Source organism: Pseudophryne corroboree, chromosome 11 (genome assembly GCF_028390025.1).
Source record: "Pseudophryne corroboree isolate aPseCor3 chromosome 11, aPseCor3.hap2, whole genome shotgun sequence".
Classification (NCBI taxonomy): domain Eukaryota; kingdom Metazoa; phylum Chordata; class Amphibia; order Anura; family Myobatrachidae; genus Pseudophryne; species Pseudophryne corroboree.
The window spans coordinates 186,865,604-186,882,667 of NC_086454.1; the positions used below are offsets into that span (position 1 = coordinate 186,865,604).

The 17,064-nt window shown below is 41.5% G+C and overlaps 1 protein-coding gene across 2 annotated transcripts in view; it reads left to right on the forward strand.

Annotated features, from left to right (window-relative positions):
• The window catches only part of SPTBN2 (spectrin beta, non-erythrocytic 2), a 421,076-nt gene extending 404,222 nt beyond the window's left edge, over positions 1-16,854 (forward strand). For both annotated transcript variants that reach the window (XM_063945149.1, XM_063945150.1), the window contains 9 exons: positions 37-121; positions 807-1,003; positions 1,182-1,339; positions 2,810-2,876; positions 3,958-4,005; positions 6,911-7,134; positions 7,283-7,456; positions 8,683-8,725; positions 10,459-16,854. In XM_063945149.1, coding sequence (XP_063801219.1) covers positions 37-121; positions 807-1,003; positions 1,182-1,339; positions 2,810-2,876; positions 3,958-4,005; positions 6,911-7,134; positions 7,283-7,456; positions 8,683-8,725; positions 10,459-10,680 — 1,218 coding nt within the window. In that variant the 3' untranslated portion in view covers positions 10,681-16,854. The remainder of the gene's footprint in view (positions 1-36; positions 122-806; positions 1,004-1,181; positions 1,340-2,809; positions 2,877-3,957; positions 4,006-6,910; positions 7,135-7,282; positions 7,457-8,682; positions 8,726-10,458) is intronic.
• The last annotated feature ends 210 nt before the right edge of the window (positions 16,855-17,064 follow it).

Below are 17,064 nucleotides of genomic sequence, written 5' to 3' on the forward strand. Positions count from 1 at the left end.
AGGTGCCATATGCTGATATTATTGTTTTATTTACAGATCTCTGAAAAACTGGAGCAACTACAGGAAAGGAGACAGGAGACTGAAAACAAATGGAAAGATAAAATGGAATGGTTACAAATTGGTAAGTCTTAATAACACATTTTGCCTCACGAGCCCCAGTTAATGACAATCTAGGCTTTTGTGACCAAAAACTATTTTATATGGCAATCCCAAATATTGGTAAATGTAACTGTATTGGGTCTTGGCCATCAGCAGCTAGTGCCTTGGCTTGCCTGGGGTATCTAAAATTGTGCGCATACACAGAATCGCAATCCCGCACATTAGCACAAATTAACAAGCTGGCTGGCTTCTATGGACTGCATCCGCTGCAGCACCTAGAAGCTGGGAGTGGCTTCTGATGGGAATCGTTTATCACAGTCCAGACTGGCCCCCAGGGGGAACAAACACTTCTCCTGGGACTGCCTGTCCAGCATGGGACTAGCAGGTAAAAATTCTAATGGGAAGTCGCTGCCACTGCTAGGCAGTCCCTGGGGGTGGCAGATTATACTGGGGGGGCTGAGGCCCCTAGTTAAAATCTTCCACCTTTTTTTCCTTATGCACAGTTTACAACATTCTTTGTTAGTGACAATTGTGACTTTGTTTTGTTTGAAATAACACACCAAACCAAAATCTCAACAGACAAATTTTATTGGCAAATGTACATTACTAGTGATAGAAATGGGCTTCCAAATCACATTTTCTTCTTTTAAAGTTTTGCCTCCCTTACCTACGTATTATTTTTTTAAATAATACCTTACTCTATTTAGTGCTTGAGGTGCTGATGTTTGGAAGAGATGCCAATGTAGCTGAAGCATGGCTCTCCAGTCAGGAACCTATTGTCCGGTCTTCTGAACTTGGTGGTAATGTAGATGAGGTGGAGAACCTGATCAAGAGGCACGAAGCTTTCCAGAAAGCAGTGTACACTTGGGATGAAAGATTCTTGCTTTTGGAAAAACTGACCACGGTGAGCAAACAATAACCTGATATTTGCATGATATAAGGCCCTCCTATTATTGTCCCTATTATTGTGTATGTATCTATACTAAAACAGACATTTTCAGTCCCTCAGTTATCGAACTTCCCCACTTCTCCCCATTATAATCCACTTGTAAATTTGGTGAATTAATTATGTTGCTTTCTAGCTGGAAGAGCTTGAGATGAGGAGGAGACGGGAGGAAGAGGAGAGGAAGCGAAGACCTCCAACTCCACCTCCACCTGAGCCAAAAGAAGAGATTCCAGAGACACAGAGTCACCAGCCTATAGAAGATCATTCAATTCCTGCCAGTGTTCTGCAAGAAAGGTTAGTTTGCTGGATACCATTAACACTCTATCTAGGTCAGGCTCTGAAAAAGATATAACTATTGGTCACAATCACAATTGGGGCATATCCTGGGCTATATTACATAAACAGCATTTCTCTTGCAGCAAGGACCGTGGGATTGCAGATTGGGGTTGGAGTTTGGCACCTAATGTAAACTGTAGCTTTAAACCCGAGCTCCTTCACCCTGCATCCCCAGGATTCCAGTCTTCTTTGGGTGCCCCATGGCGTAGGGTACATTTCAGCGGCAGCCATGCAGCCCTTACTGTAGATAAATAGTTTTTATTTTTGTTGTAATTATTATTCTATTATAAACTTGTAAGCTTGCAGCTCACATCGGTGGTCCTCAATTGTCTGTATTTATACGAATATGTTTATAATATTAACCTCAATCGTGGAGACTGAAATGAAGCAAGCCACCGCCAAACAGCCTTGTACATGTCTGTAACTACAACTGTATGAGATATATTCAGAATCCCGGAGACCAAAATCCAGACAAATCCAGACAGATGCTGGGTTAGGTGTATGGTTAGGCTCAAGGCTAGGATTAGGCTGTGGGTGGGGACAGTTAGGGTTAGGCTGCCGAAGGGGATTGTTAGGTTGTCGAAGGGTACAGATAGGGTTAGGCTGCCGAAGGGGATTGTTAGGTTGTCGAAGGGTACAGATAGGGTTAGGCTGCCGAAGGGGATTGTTAGGTTGTCGAAGGGTACAGATAGGATTAGGCTGTGGGAGAGGTGGGTTAGGGTTAGAATACTCGCCAATGTTTGTCAGGATTTTGGCCGTTGGGATTACTCTGGCAGTATTGCGGCCACTGGGGTGGTTACTGCCAGGATAACTTACCCAACCCATATGTACTGTGTGGTTCTCGCTTCTCGCATGCTGGTACCAAGACCCTTCTCCTTAGCCTCTATTATGGTTTGGTATGGAAGTACGGAAGGTCCTGGCTATGCATGGCCTCCTCTTCCATCTGAAACCTTCACATAACTACACCACCATGTTAGAGAAGTAATTGAATTACACTACTGTAGTGTAATCTTGGGTTATATGCTTGCAAACATTCTCACTCAAAACTACTGTGAATTTTCTTTGTATCCTCTAGTTCAAGAGAAACAAGGAAGTTAATTCCCACCAGATTGGGATACTTTTGTACTTCCTAAAAAATTAGGAATGCAAGTGGAGGTGATTTTCCTTTTTGGTATTGAAAATGACTTACAGTTGGGGTAATGTCAGCGAGGTTATGAATGTTTGAAGTTGATGCTTTTATTTGTGAGCAGCACTTTCTCATTAATAAAATAACTTGAAAGATGATCCTTCCCTAAATGGTGATGTAAATTTAGCTATACAAAAATATGTACCAAATGGAATGCCGTCCCGGATGCCTGACCTACTTTTTTGCACTTTCATAAACAAAATCCATTATCTACAGTATGAATTGTGTTTCTTCTTTTTAAGGCTACAAAGCTTGCAAACTGAGCAGGTTTCCGTTAATGGACTATATACTGACTCCGATTCGCCTCAGGTATGCATGATGGGTTTTTCCTCTGGGCAGTTCATGTAATATGAAATGTACAATAATCTACATGATTATCCGCTTTGTCTTCTGTAAGGTTATTAAACTTACAAAATTTCAATGGGCTGGGCCACATAAAAAAATGGGGTCACCATCTGCAATCATGGTAACCAAGTGATTCTTTTCGAAGAACCACAAGTATTAACAATAAAATTATTAGTACATAGTAATTATATGTAGGTTAGACACACAAAATTAAAATTAAGATCACTATATTCAGAAATAACTTTTTGTACGTTTATGCATATGTAATATCATTTTATCCAGCACACTTCTTCCGAAAAACATTAATTAATCCTCTTATTGTATTCTTACTCATAAGGTTGTGAATGGGAAAGACTTATAATGCTCTTTGTGCACAATATAACATAATGAAGTGTCCTAGACAATAGACTGTGTTCTAAATGTGACAAATGGATTTTCCCTTATAAAATGTGATTAAATACATACACCCCCAGACCAGTCTGCTTACCACCTTGTAAATCCGGTAGCTATTGCCTTTCCTCTAATTGTACAACTGGCCAATAAGAAAAGTGAATAGACAGCAGAACTTAACATACTATAGTCACAACCTAATGAATGTAGTAGTATTAGCTGGGGGTCAATACAGTAACAGCCAATCAGAAACGTTAAATGGTGCTTTAATGTCGTCCTCCCTATTTGTAATATCTTTACACATGGCCTCCAATATGCACAAAAGTTGAAGCGTACCTGGGGATCCAAGTCACCATAGGCCGCATCTCCAACTAAACTTCCATGCCCATGCTATTACTGTACTTTACTTATATTTGCCTGCCCTTATTATGCCATTTTAAGAGTAAAGGTCCACAAGTCTACGGTATACAAATGTCTGTATATAGACTCATTATGGTGCACATGTGTGGTATGGAAATGCAGACTATTACGCCACATAAATGGACGTATTTACAACTCTAGAATGAGGCACATTGTATGTTGTTTAGGATGTAATGTAAAAATGTGATGTCTGTTATTTTAATTGGACTAACACTGAATGTCCTGTCTTTGATAGCCATTGACCGATACAAGACGCTTAGATGACAGCTTGTTTGAAAATCAGGTAAGTGTTGTTTTTATGTAGTATTCAACTTATCAGTGTTCCTTACGGTGACTTAACAATTGGCTTTATGCAAAAGTGTTGTAATGTGATCTGAATCCGCTATTCCATGAGGCGTTTTCTAATTGCATGCTTTCAGTAGCAGGATTGATTGGGTTTTTAGCTGTACATATTGACTGAGAATTAACCTGTTATCAGAGGCGTAATTAAATGTGTATGCAGTCCTGATTCTAGCAAATCTGGAAGTCTAAAAATAGTAGATCAACTAGTAATTCAGTTTTGTGTTTTTTTCATGTAAGCACCTGACTTGGTTATATGTACAATATATGAGGATCTCTCTGGTTCAGAAGTGATGCATTTGTCTGCACCACCTGCAGTCCTGTAGTCCACACTTTGTAATACCCCTAAAAGCAGCTGTGACACTTGAAGGCTGAATTACATTGTTCTGGCATTCATCAAAGAAAACTGTGACCAGTTAATTCTTAGCACTTGATTCAGTTAGCTGTGTGGGAGCTGGATGCTATTGCATGGAGCTGCTGGCAAGGGCACCTCATCTCAGAGCTACCGTAAGTGTGGCATATAGCATCACTTACTCATACAGACTCACGGGGAGAGTCTAACTGAATTCACCCCATAGTATTCAAACATGCTTTTTCTGTCATGCAAGCAGAAAATGTCTCCATCAGACATCTTCGGGGCATTGGCTAGCAAATGGGGTTCCACATTATTTTCTAGAATTAAGGTGTATGCTTATTTCTCCAGTCAGTCACTCAGTTTCTCACCCCCATATTTCCTCTCCCAGTGTAGCTTCATCTACCTGAACTACCTTTCCCTCACCTCACTTCATGGGATAAGATGAAGTGAGAGCTTTGCATAAGTGCAGGATGTCTTTTTGACCAGAGCATCTGCCTCCTGCCAAGGTGTCTCCTAAGTCTGTCCAGGAAAAGAGGGAACGTCCTTATTTTTCTCCATTGGGGAATACATTAAGTTCACTTGACTGCACAGGAGATGCTACCTATTTGGCCATAAGGGTTCCATACATCAGGGGAGAATTGGGGCAATTCTCCATTCTTCTGATGTTGGGGGACCCGGGAAATCCAACATGTTAGAAATCCTCGATTTGCCAAATCTCCCGTCTGATAGCCTGCATTAGTCTCTTTCCCCTAATTTGCTTTGGAGATAAATAATCAAACATTCAGTAACATTTCCCATTATGACCTTGACAGGAGGATCTGGCTTTGTTTGTAATGAGTGGTTGAAGCTTCAAACTGGTACAGAAAATAAAATAGTAGTAATATTTTCCTAGATCAGTTTTTCATATTACAAGTATAGGTTCACCTATAAATAATTTACTAATCCAGTTCAAACTTTAAATTATCTTCTATTTGTTTTTAAACAGTGACTGGGTTTTCCTATAGGACCTCCAGTAGAAATGAGCTCATTATAAAACCATCTCCTTCACTGTGATGGATGAGTTGCGGAATGTAGTTATGAAGGCTTCTGTGTGCAGCTAGAATTCAGGGCTATTATTTCTTGGCGTACAATGTGCTGTTCTTGGAAAAGCCTTGCCTTTCACTATGAATGTCATTTATTTCTCGAACGACAAAAAAAAATGTTTATAACGGCGCATTACTTGGTCGTTGTTCTGTAACTTGAACTCCATAGGGCTTTGGTTTTTTTTTTGTATCTATCAAATATGATTGACAACATGGTCCTCATGATGTCACTGTGGCCAATCGCAATTGTTTAAATTACTTCAAAAAAATAAAAACAAAACCATCATACCTCATACTACAGAGCAAGAAAAGTGGCTGCGCTGTGTCAGCAGCTATATAAAATAGAGAGCACAACGTATAAAATGTAAAGAATTTATTCTCTTAATCAATATAGTTATAAAACATGTAGGTTAATAATACACCTATATCTGTCTCAGGTGATATAAAGGTTCAGCCGTGTGAAAAAAATGGCTATCCAATATATTAAATCCTAATTGTGCAATAGGGAGGGAACAGGAGAATTTGTAGATGTAGTTCCAGATAAATGTAAACATATACTACCTCTCCGGCAAGGGCTGGTATAAACTTGGCCGGGCGTCCCCGGCTAGTGAGTCCTGCGTTGCCCGATGTTCTGCGTAGAGGAGAGGAGTATTGCGGTGCCCAGTGCCGAGCACCTCCCAATAGAAAGAGATGTGTAATCGTCTCCTGTATTCCTGATCGCCAGCCGGCGATGAAGCAAGCTGCTAAAATGCACATTGTGATTGCATACCTCATACTACACCTGTACGCATTGGGAGTAGGTACATCTTATTCCATTATGTAATCCTACTTTAAAGAGAACCTGTCATCTATAGATAAAATTATTTTCCTACACCGTGCATGTGTTTTAAAGGAAAAAGAAAATGAAGTCCATGAGGTGTATTCAATTAGAGTCGGAAACTGCCGTCTTGTCGGAAAGACAGCAATTTCCGACTGGAATAGGTGGAAGGGGTTCCAACCTATTCAGTTTGGGATCAGTTTTTCTGACAAGTCGGGAAATCCGACTTGTCGGAATACACGCAGATCGGCAGCTTTAGCAGCCGAGCGGCGTGTACTGTCGGAAGCGGGGCCAAACCCGACAGGTTTTAGCCCCGTTTCCGACAATGTCAATCCGACTTTTAAAAAGGTCGGATTGACACTGTCGGGAATGGGCTAAACCTGTCGGGTTTGGCCCAGCATTGAATAGAGTGCTGTCGGGTCCTTTCCATCAGAAAGGACCCGACAGCAATTGCATATACCCCCACATCTCTGTCCATCTGGAAGAGCACACATAAGCGTGATGTCACGGGTTTAGGATGTGGGCGGGCCTGCCACGGGACGGCATAGAGCCCTGTTACAGTGCTATTGTTCTTATACATTTTTTTTTTGTCCAGGGCTATGATACTTCAGATGCTACCAATGGAGCAAAGAATGACTTAATTCCAAGAGATGGGAGCCCGCCCCCCTCGCCGCAGCTCCAGCCTCGGCCAACCTTCTCCCCAATGAGCTTTCAGACTTTGCCACTCAACATTCCAGAGCATTTGGCCTCAGAGCAAATGGAGGGAATGTTGCATCGCAAGCATGAGATGGAATCCCACTTAAAGAAGGCTGCCAACCGGTGAGACAATTCATGTGATTCTAAAGAGAAAATGCTGCCTGTCCCTTTGTCACAATTCCAATAATACATCATGAGCTCAAATTTGTAATTATAGAGCTTGTAACTGAGCCCAGTCTGCTAAGTGACTGGATCTTTTATCTACACACAGGTCCTGGCAGAATGTGTATTGCGTTTTAAAAAAAGGTAGTTTGGGATTCTACAAAGATGCAAAGAGTGCAAGCAGCGGCATCCCTTATCACGGTGAGGTTCCTGTCCAGCTGGCCGGTGCCCAATGTAGTGTGGCCCATGAATACAAGAAGCGCAAGAATGTCTTCAAGCTCAGGTGAGAGACGGGAAAGATACAGTGCTAAGAGGCATTACATTTGTATATTGAACTGTTGGTTATTTACTCAGCTTTTGATAAAGTCTGTGAATTCTACCTATTTTGTCTTTGTTACAGAGCATTGTGATAGCTCCCGCTAATACGGTTTTCAGACTTGTAGAATGTTCATGTGTATTGTTCATGTAAACAAGTGGAAACAGGATGCATAAGTAGTTCCTTGGTGTGTGTATATAAAGATCAGACCATTAACCCATTGCTGTAAAGTGCAGTATATGGATATTAGAAGTCACAGAAGAGTTTTGTAACCTATAAAGAGCAGAATGTATCCGGTATCACATTTTGAATGTGCTACATCCTGTCACTTACTAGATATGCATAGCGATGTTTATTAACACTGCATGCAGATTTGCAATTATTTACGCAGAGGACAGATTTTCCGATAAGAGCTGTTCTATGGATGTACGGACTTCTGGGTGATGCCTAGAAGATGCCAGGATGCCTACTGTGCATACGGCAGGCAGTGGGAGAGATTCTATCGGACTCTTCTTGGAAAATGATCCGAAAAGAATTGCATAGGCTTCAAGTAGGCAACGCCATCTATAGATGGCATTGCCTGTCTGGTACAAGCTCCGGAAAGTCACAAATAGGAAATGTGGTTAAACAGCAGTTTTCAGAGGTTTGACTGCATTTTGCCATTTGTACCACTTGTACGTCCTGCCAAGAAGCACACATACCTGTGGTCTAAGTGCTTTATGTAAAAAGAAATTTGGGGTGAATTCTCGTATCCTTAATAATTTATAATAGGTGGTGCATTATCTCTATACTACACACAAGTACCGATTTTATCTAATTTTTTTTATTTCTCACCCACACCCTGATGTGTGCAAGAACACAGATCGGATACTAACGCTAGGTATGGCAGTAGGAGGCGGACGATAAAGTGATGCTTCAGGCCGCTGAATGAAGGAAACTGCCATATTTGTGTAGCTTCTCCTGATATACGAATGGCTCATTTGATATAATGTAGACTATTTCAAATTACATGGTTTGCTTTTTAACCAGATACTACTGTAAAATAACCCAGCTGAGCTCTTATGATAATCAGTGTTTCTCTATAATCTTTTCTACCCACAACAATATGCAGTCACTGCACAAAGTGCCATCAAATCTGTTCTGCAAGATTTATTTATTTATTTATTGTTTTGTATTGTTTTAATATCCCACAGTTTATCGGATGGGAAGGAATTTCTTTTCCAAGCAAAAGATGAGGTATGTGTGTGTTTTGTTATTACAGTCCTAGCCTGCAGAGGAAGCCAGAGGGATTCAGGAAGATTGTGGATATTTGTGTAAAAAAAAAAAAAAATGGGAAGAGGTTAAATAGTATCATTTTTACTTTCCTGAAAAGCTGTTCTAGTGACATCACTATCCATTGGGAAAACCAAACAGGGATTATAATATTTCTCATGCTGCAAATGTTACAGAGAAAAGGATCATTACAAATAGCCCAAATGTGATGTAGAGCTCTTTCATTAACAGTAGGTCAGTGGCAGCTATAGATTTACAGTATTATTCTTATTAACATTTACAACATAAGTATAGGTTTAGTAAACAGAAGGAAAGTTGCTTGATCAATTTAGAAGCAGCAGAAGATGGGCGGTATTTTGCTTGCGATGCATCCTGCCACTCTCCGCATGCATAGCGGCATTTAACAACACCGTATGCATGAAGACAGCTCATGCGGTAAGAGCTGACCTTTGCGATGATGGGACTTCCAGGTTTAGGACCTGGAGTCCTATCTGCACATGCTTCGAAAGACGTGCACACGGTGGCGGGTGCTGGAAGGGATCTGGTTGGATCCTTTGCAGCGGGGAGGTGTGAAAGAAGTCCATAGGCTTCTATAGGACAACATCATCTGAAGAAGGCGTTGCCCACAGCATCTAAGCCCTGGAATCTATCACAATCTGGGGCTTGGTGCATATGCGGTACATAGCCAAACCTCCGGAAACTGCATTTTCAGAGGTGTGGCCGCAGTTCCCGCCCAATATGTTAAAGAGAAGGGCTTCTTGAAAATGGAAAGGAACGGAATTCCCCAGCTCTTTACTTCTAGCCGGCACATAACTTGTAATAAAAAGCAGAATTCTGTTACATACATTTGCAAATCTTGATCCACCATTTCCAAGGTGCTTCCACTACTAGTAAGGTCCTAATTCTAGACAATGAGGGTAACCACAATGGGTCATAAATAATAATTTAGTTCTAATTTTAGAACAACGTTTACTAGAAGGTACTGGAGAATTTTCAGCAGACATTAGAAGTACCAAGACACAAAAAGCAGCTGCAATCCTATATAATAAAAGACTAACGCTGCTCCTCAGCTCTGTGGGGAAAATTAAAGCGTTATGCACGCAGGCGGCCACTAGCTGGCGTCTGACTGAGCAATACAAGTGTTGCTTGGCGCTGACATTACTGTTACATTTTTTCTGTCATTTTGACAGGCTGGTGACTAGTTCTCCAATAATTGCCCAAATAAACACTAATATACACAATGCAAGTTGCTTGATCAATTTATTAATAGCAGAAGGTGCACAAAAGAGAGTTCTTACAACATGGAAAGTAGCAGAATTCCCCAGCACTCAACTGCTAAATCTAATTTTTGTGAAACCTCATTGAATCTCCATTTTAGTGACCATTCCGTAGTGCAGTTATGTCAACATCCACATCGGGGAAATTTCAGTTATAGGCCCATATGTATTAAGCCTTAAAAAGTGATAAAGTGGATAAAGAGTGATAAAGCACCAGCCAAACAGCTCCTGTCATTTCTAAAACACAGCCTGTTACATGGCAGTTAGGAGCTGATTGGCTGGTAATTTATCACTCTTTATCCATCTCCACTGTATCACTTTTTGAGGCTTAATACATTTGGGCCTTAGGTCTTTATCTGCTGAAAGGCTTATTCTAAAGAAAGTCATTATTAACTTGTTCTTTCTCACTTTTTGCACCAGGCTGAAATGAGCAGTTGGATGAGAGTGATCAATGCCTCACTGCCTTCCTCCCTTGGTGACACATCCGACCGTTCTCCAGGTGTACCCAAGGGTATGACACGGGCAATGACTATGCCACCTGTGTCCCCCAATAGTGCCACAGAGGGCACAGTGACACTGCGCAGCAAGGAAGGAAAAGAAAAGGACAGAGAAAAGCGGTTTAGTTTCTTTAAAAAGAAATAAATTTACTGGTTGTCATGGATACAGGTTGCTCTGTTCAGATCATCACTGCTAATATGGCCCTGTCAAGCCAACAGCATGGGACCTTTGGGAGAGGGTGGGGCTTGGGTGGTTGTGTGGGTAAATAAAGACCACAGCATTTTATATATAATTATTATATATGCATAACATGCACCTCCAATGATGAATTGACTTTGAGGCTTTTAAAATGCAACGCAAATTGTGGGATCCCAGCCGGATGCTCCTGTTACACTGAATGAAATCAAGACGTCTTTCAGGATCCTTGTTATGAGGCATAGGAGCCAGTCATGAGGGGGTCATTAATCCATCACCTATAAATTCTTTTGTCTCAGTGGGGTCTTCCATTGTCTCTACGCGCATGTCCAGCCATAGTCTCTAACATGACATCAGGCGTTAGAGGGGCAGTGCACATTTAGCAGCGTATAATGGAGATGGAGATGCAATAAACTGAAAGAACTCAGTTGTGTTACGCCTCTCACTGACAAGTCAAATGTTTCCTAATGTCAGGTCTATTTTTTACAGGCTAATGAGTGTATAAACATTGTACTGCAGAAGTGTAACCTTGCACACACTATTGCTGCCTGATTAACAAAAACATACTGTATATGCTACTTAATAAACTTGATCTCTGCAACTACATGCACAATATTGCACATCTATAATGAAGAATTTCCAAGCACTAAATACTGGCAACAACTCATGTTTCTAAGCTTGTTATTAGTACAGCATGTAGGAAGTCTGTGAGATAGAAGTGGCTTAATGTCTCCTAGCAAATATTATACAAGGTTTCAGATAACTGTTTAAAGGTACATATTAAAGTTAATTGACGCAAGCTTGGAACCTTCAGAAAGCAGAGCTTCCTTTTATACCTTTTATTGAGATGTCATTGGTAGTAGTGCTGCTTTTATTTCCATGCCACTGAAATGCATTTGGCTACTGTATTTTTAAAGCCAGAATTTTCATACTTAGCGAATGATTGCGGGCGTAGGCCAACATGTAGTCTGTGACGGCATTAAAACGCTCACAATTTATATGGCCAAAAACTCAGTTTTGGATGTCTTATATTATGTACAATCTAGCCCCAAAACGTTTCTTGGCCTGAATGCTAGACCCCATGTATTTGACAGGCACCAGTTGTCTTGCTAAAATGTAAGTGAATACTTGGACAAGGTCCCAATGGCACCACATAATAACTGGACAGTAGGCTGCCTGATTCACTGCACTCCACTCACTCCTGCCAGACCCCATAGTGTCACTCAGACAGCTGTTCAGGAGCATGCAGAACCCTCCAGCTAGTGTGAATACATAAGCTTTTGGAACTTAATATACTCCACCTAAAACCAAAGCCTTTAGTTTGGACTGGAATGATCTTTTAAGTGAACCAACAGCAACAAAATATTAGTGTACCAAAGCTGGATTGTTTCATGTGCATGTTTCCCGTCTACTCCATCACATTACTCTCTGGGCCTGATTCGGATTTGGAAGCAAGGCACAAAAGCACTTAAATTTGTATCTGGAACAAACCATTTTGCAATGCAAGGGGAGGAAATACATTTATATATTTTTCTGTGCAAGGTAATACTGTCTGCTTTTGCAAGTAGCCCACACGTGTTAGACAGCTTGCATGTTACACTGCAATTTAGATTTCAGTTTGGACACACCCCACCCAAATCTAAATCTCTCTGCACATGTTACATCTGCCCTACCCGCACTGCAACATGGTTTTGCCCAGTTGTTTGCTTTTTTGGTATGCTTCCACATCTGAATAACCCTTTCTGTATACCCTTAATGATTCATGTAAATTGTGTTTTATTATTAAGTTGCTTCGCAGTTTCTGCAGCGCAGTACAGGGTAAATACAAAAACAGTGATACTGACACAGTAGGACAATGACTGTAAATTGACTGATCTGTGGGGAAAGTGCAGCGTAAGAAATAATTAACTAGGTGCAGACAATGGCTATGGTAAGGGTTGTTCCCTGTAACTTGACAGCAGTTGAAGGAGGGAGGGGGAAATTACAGCATTGAGTTAAAGGAGATAAGTCAAGAGTCACTGAAAGGAACAAGGAGAGAAAACAAGAGGCACTGATAGCTAGAATTGTGCAGGGTATGAAACATAAGGAAGGAGGGCCCTGCCTGTAAGAAGTTACATGCTAAGAGGAATGGTAAACAGTCGGAGGTAACTAAGTACGTTTATATAAATATACATTAATTCAAAACCGTTTAATTGCCTAAGTACCTTATAGGTAATGATACCTCTCTTTGCAGTGTTTGTGGTGTGTGCTGCTTTTAAGAACAAAAGGTGCACCAAACCAAAGCTGTTTTTGCCTTTCCTGTCTTATGCCTGCTGTGTAAAGCAGATCTATTCATCTAATTTTAGGTCAGTACCCTGACTACAACTCGATCTCCTAATGGAATGTATCAGCAACCATAAACTACATACATCAATAATACAACAACTACACCCTGTGTTAGGATCATGCTCTGTTTTGTAGGTTGTGTTCTCGGATAATCCTGCAGCCAGAAAACAGGCAGAAGAGGGAATGTAATGGAAGCCGTTTGCCACAGGATGAAAAGGGGCAATTTTGTTTTCATAGGCAAAACCCCTTCAAATCCAAAAAAATAAAAAAAAATCATCCTTTTGTAAACTCGGACCCTCTTACATTCCCCCACATAGACTTTATGGCTCTGTGCCCTCTTTCAACATTTTCTCAAGTGAATGCATGAAAAACAATTGAAAAAGAGAAAACACTGTGACTGTTTCCAGCAACTAGTTCCATGATTCGGGTTCCTGCGTGCATCAAATGCTCAGCCCTATGTCAGGAAATTGTGTATGCGCCATGTTCTAGTGGTCTGTGCTCACTCTTGGTTTACACTGTATTATCACCTTTGTAAACAACAAACACCTTCAGGCTTCCAGATCAATGATCACAGGGTCTCTAGAATTTATTAAGGGTTTTGTTCCACGTGGAAATTGGCGTTACAAACTGCTTATACTGGAAATAACCTCTTACTAAATGTGTATTCCACATAAAACACTAGAAATAGTTTTTTATTTTGTAGCAGCAGAAATCTACAGTTTTTATTTTGCCAAAGTGGGTTGTTGGTTTTATTTTACTATTCATATATAAGAAACATAATGGTACATTGTTTCCTTCCAGTACCGTTTTGAAGTTGCTGTAAGTAAATGTTGTTTAATCACAAAGCTCTGATTGTGTCTGCTAATGGCAAACTAAACGAGACTGCCCGATTTCGGCCATTCGGGCCGAAATATCGGATGAAATCGGGCATTTTGGATGTGTTTTACATCCGATCCGATGCGCGTTCCCGTGAGCATCGGGTCGGATCCCCTAGATCAGGCCTGGCCAACCTGTGTCTCTAGCTGTCGTAAAACTACAAGTCCCATCATGCCTTGCCGCAGTTTTGCTGTTAGGGAATGCTAAAATTGTGGCAGGACATGCTGGGATGTGTAGTTTCACAACATCTGGAGAGCCACAGGTTGGCCAGGCCCTGCCCAAGATTGAATGTGCTGCACTCGTAATATGTCGGACCCCGCAGGCATGGCTGGGATCACACAAGATAGGACATACGATGTATCTTATGCGATCCTGCCGCCCGGGAAGCTGCTGGGATGATCGCCTGCGACATGAGGGTCCGACATGTCACAGTAGTGTATTCACTTGCCAAAGTCACATTAGATGTGACGTTGCGTAAGATTCCCCCCCCACCCGCAAAGGATATGGTTCATATACTGAACAATATAGTTTGCTTCTCGTCAGTGACTGCACCCGACCACATACAGGTGCATGCTGTCTTGTACAATATCTTTAGATTTCAAGGTGAAAACTGCACACTGAATACACACTGAACGATACATCATCGCATCAGCCGATCTATCGGGTGCACATAAGCAAGTGTGTACGGAGTGTAACTCAATGGCATTTTATTTGTGGTTATAACTCTGTATCTAGTCATTATCGGCATACAACATCTTCGCTACTGTCAGGATTTGGATTAGAAATGGATTATATATTAGTGTTTTAGAATTGTTTATATTTTTCAATGCCATGCAGCCATAATTGAGGAGTTAGCTCCTTAGCCTGTGGCCTGACGTCTGTAGTGTGACTGCTCCTTCTCTTTTTCCTGTTGCTTAAGTGTGTGAGCCGAAAGGGTAGAGAGTCCATTATTTCTAGAAAAGTGTCTCTCCTGTTCCTCCTGAATCTGAATTGTATGCCTGTGTAAACAAGCAGACACAGTGGTGACTCTAGGGACACAAGGTTGTACTTCACAGGTTCTAGATTTGTTTCTCTGCTAATGTATTAGTGCACCAGGAGGAGGTCTCCTGCACAATGTGACCCCACGTTTTGGTCATGCTCTGTGCTGGCCTGCGGGGAAGCTGTACACTGCTGAGGAACTTCTGTACTGGGAAATACAGTTTCCAGGAGGATTTCTACAGCATGGAGCCTGAACCCAACCTAAAAAGCAGAAAAACATATGTCTAAAGCTAGGTACACACTATACAATAATACGCCACTTTTATTCTATAGTGTGTATGAACTAGGGTGGCCAATCCCGGGATCAGGATTGGCAGGATCCTGGGATTTAGGCCTAAAATTGTCCGGGATTCAATCCCAGGATTGGAGCTTCCAATCCCAGGGATTTCGGGATTAGAAAGCCACCTTGTTTTTTTCAATGCTAGGCAGCGTTGAGCGTCATCAGGATGCTGAGACACTGCCCAGCTCCCTCCTCCTGGCTCCCCCTGCCCCCAGCTGTGTGCACTGTGCAGCATGACGTGAAGTCAGAGGTCACACTGCGCAGTCTGATGCCAGACACCCGCGCTGCCTGCATCGCACTTCAACGCCTGCAGAAAGTGAACCTGCCCGCACTCCCAGGGGATGGTGTGTAGTTCTGTGGGCGGGCCTGGAAAGGGGGTGGGGGCAATGAAATTTTCAATTTAAAAATCTTCAACCCAATCCCGGGTATCCCGGGATTGATCATTTTTCATTACCGATACCCGGGATTGAGAAAAAGGCCATGGATTGGCCTCCCTAGTATGAACGATTTCCCACAAGCATGCACCTTAAATTTTTCAATCAGTCGGTCAAGACAGGAAAGCTCTGTATCACTCTCCTGCTAGCACACAGTGGTGGTCATTCCGAGTTGATCGCAGCAGCAACATTGATAGCCGTTGGGCAAAACCATGTGCACTGCAGGTGGGGCAGATATAACATGTGCAGAGAGAGTTAGATTTGGGTGTGGTGTGTTCAATCTGCAATCTAAATTGCAGTGTAAGAATAAAGCAGCCAGTATTTACCCTGCACAGAAACAAAATAACCCACCCAAATCTAACTCTCTCTGCACATGTTATATCTCCCCCCCCCCCCCCCCCTTCCTGCAGTGCACATGGTTTTGCCCAACTGCTATCAAAGTTCCTGCTGTAATCAACTCAGAATTACCCCCATTGTGTGGACATTCTTGATAATCTAACCATATTTTCCATGTTATCCTCTTTGTGTGTGGACATATGCAAATTTAGTGTGGCAGAAAATTGTTTCGTTTTTTGACATTGTTCAGTGTGTAGCTCAGATAATGGGGCTTCCGATTTGCCAAAACATTGACCCGATTGTCTGGACGACTAAAAAATTGGACGGTGTGTACCTAACTTTCTGGTGGCTTCATAGGAAATGTTTATCTAAACAAATTCATGGGGGTGGGGTGGGGGGGGGAGGCTGGCAAATATCATTGTGTTTTTGGCAAACCTTTAGGCCAAGATCATAAAGGGCTCTTAAGAGCGGATCGTATTCCTCAACCCAAATAAGTCCGTCTCATGGTATTAATTGCATATTTCTATTTGTTGGGAGGTTATACGTTTTAGTTTTTCATATCTAAAGCTTCGGCAGCAGGGCAGGGTTAAACTGCACCATACTTTTACCATTAAATATTACAATAACGTGAAATTGCTTTTGTTTTTTTTTGTTTTTTTTTTGGGGGGGGGGGGTATTCTTACAAGCAAATTGTCAATTGTTTGAAGTTTTTAAGAAAGTGCTAAAGTACAACCCTGTGCTAAGATTTCTCGCCACTTCCTAAGAACATTGTACATTGTGTATCCTGTGTGAGATTAATATTTTTCCCAATAAATCCTAGTGTTTTCGATTTAAGAGCTCATGGCAATTCTTTAAATGTACTTATATGGTGTAAATTCACATACACACAGTTACCACAGGACATCTATTTTTCACTCTTAACTTTCCATTTTGTATTTGCATGACTTCAGCTTTGAACCAGAGCCTCTTATACTTCACATGCATATTATTGAGATAGGAAATTACAAATATACTTCACACTCAGCCCAGTCCAACATTGGGATG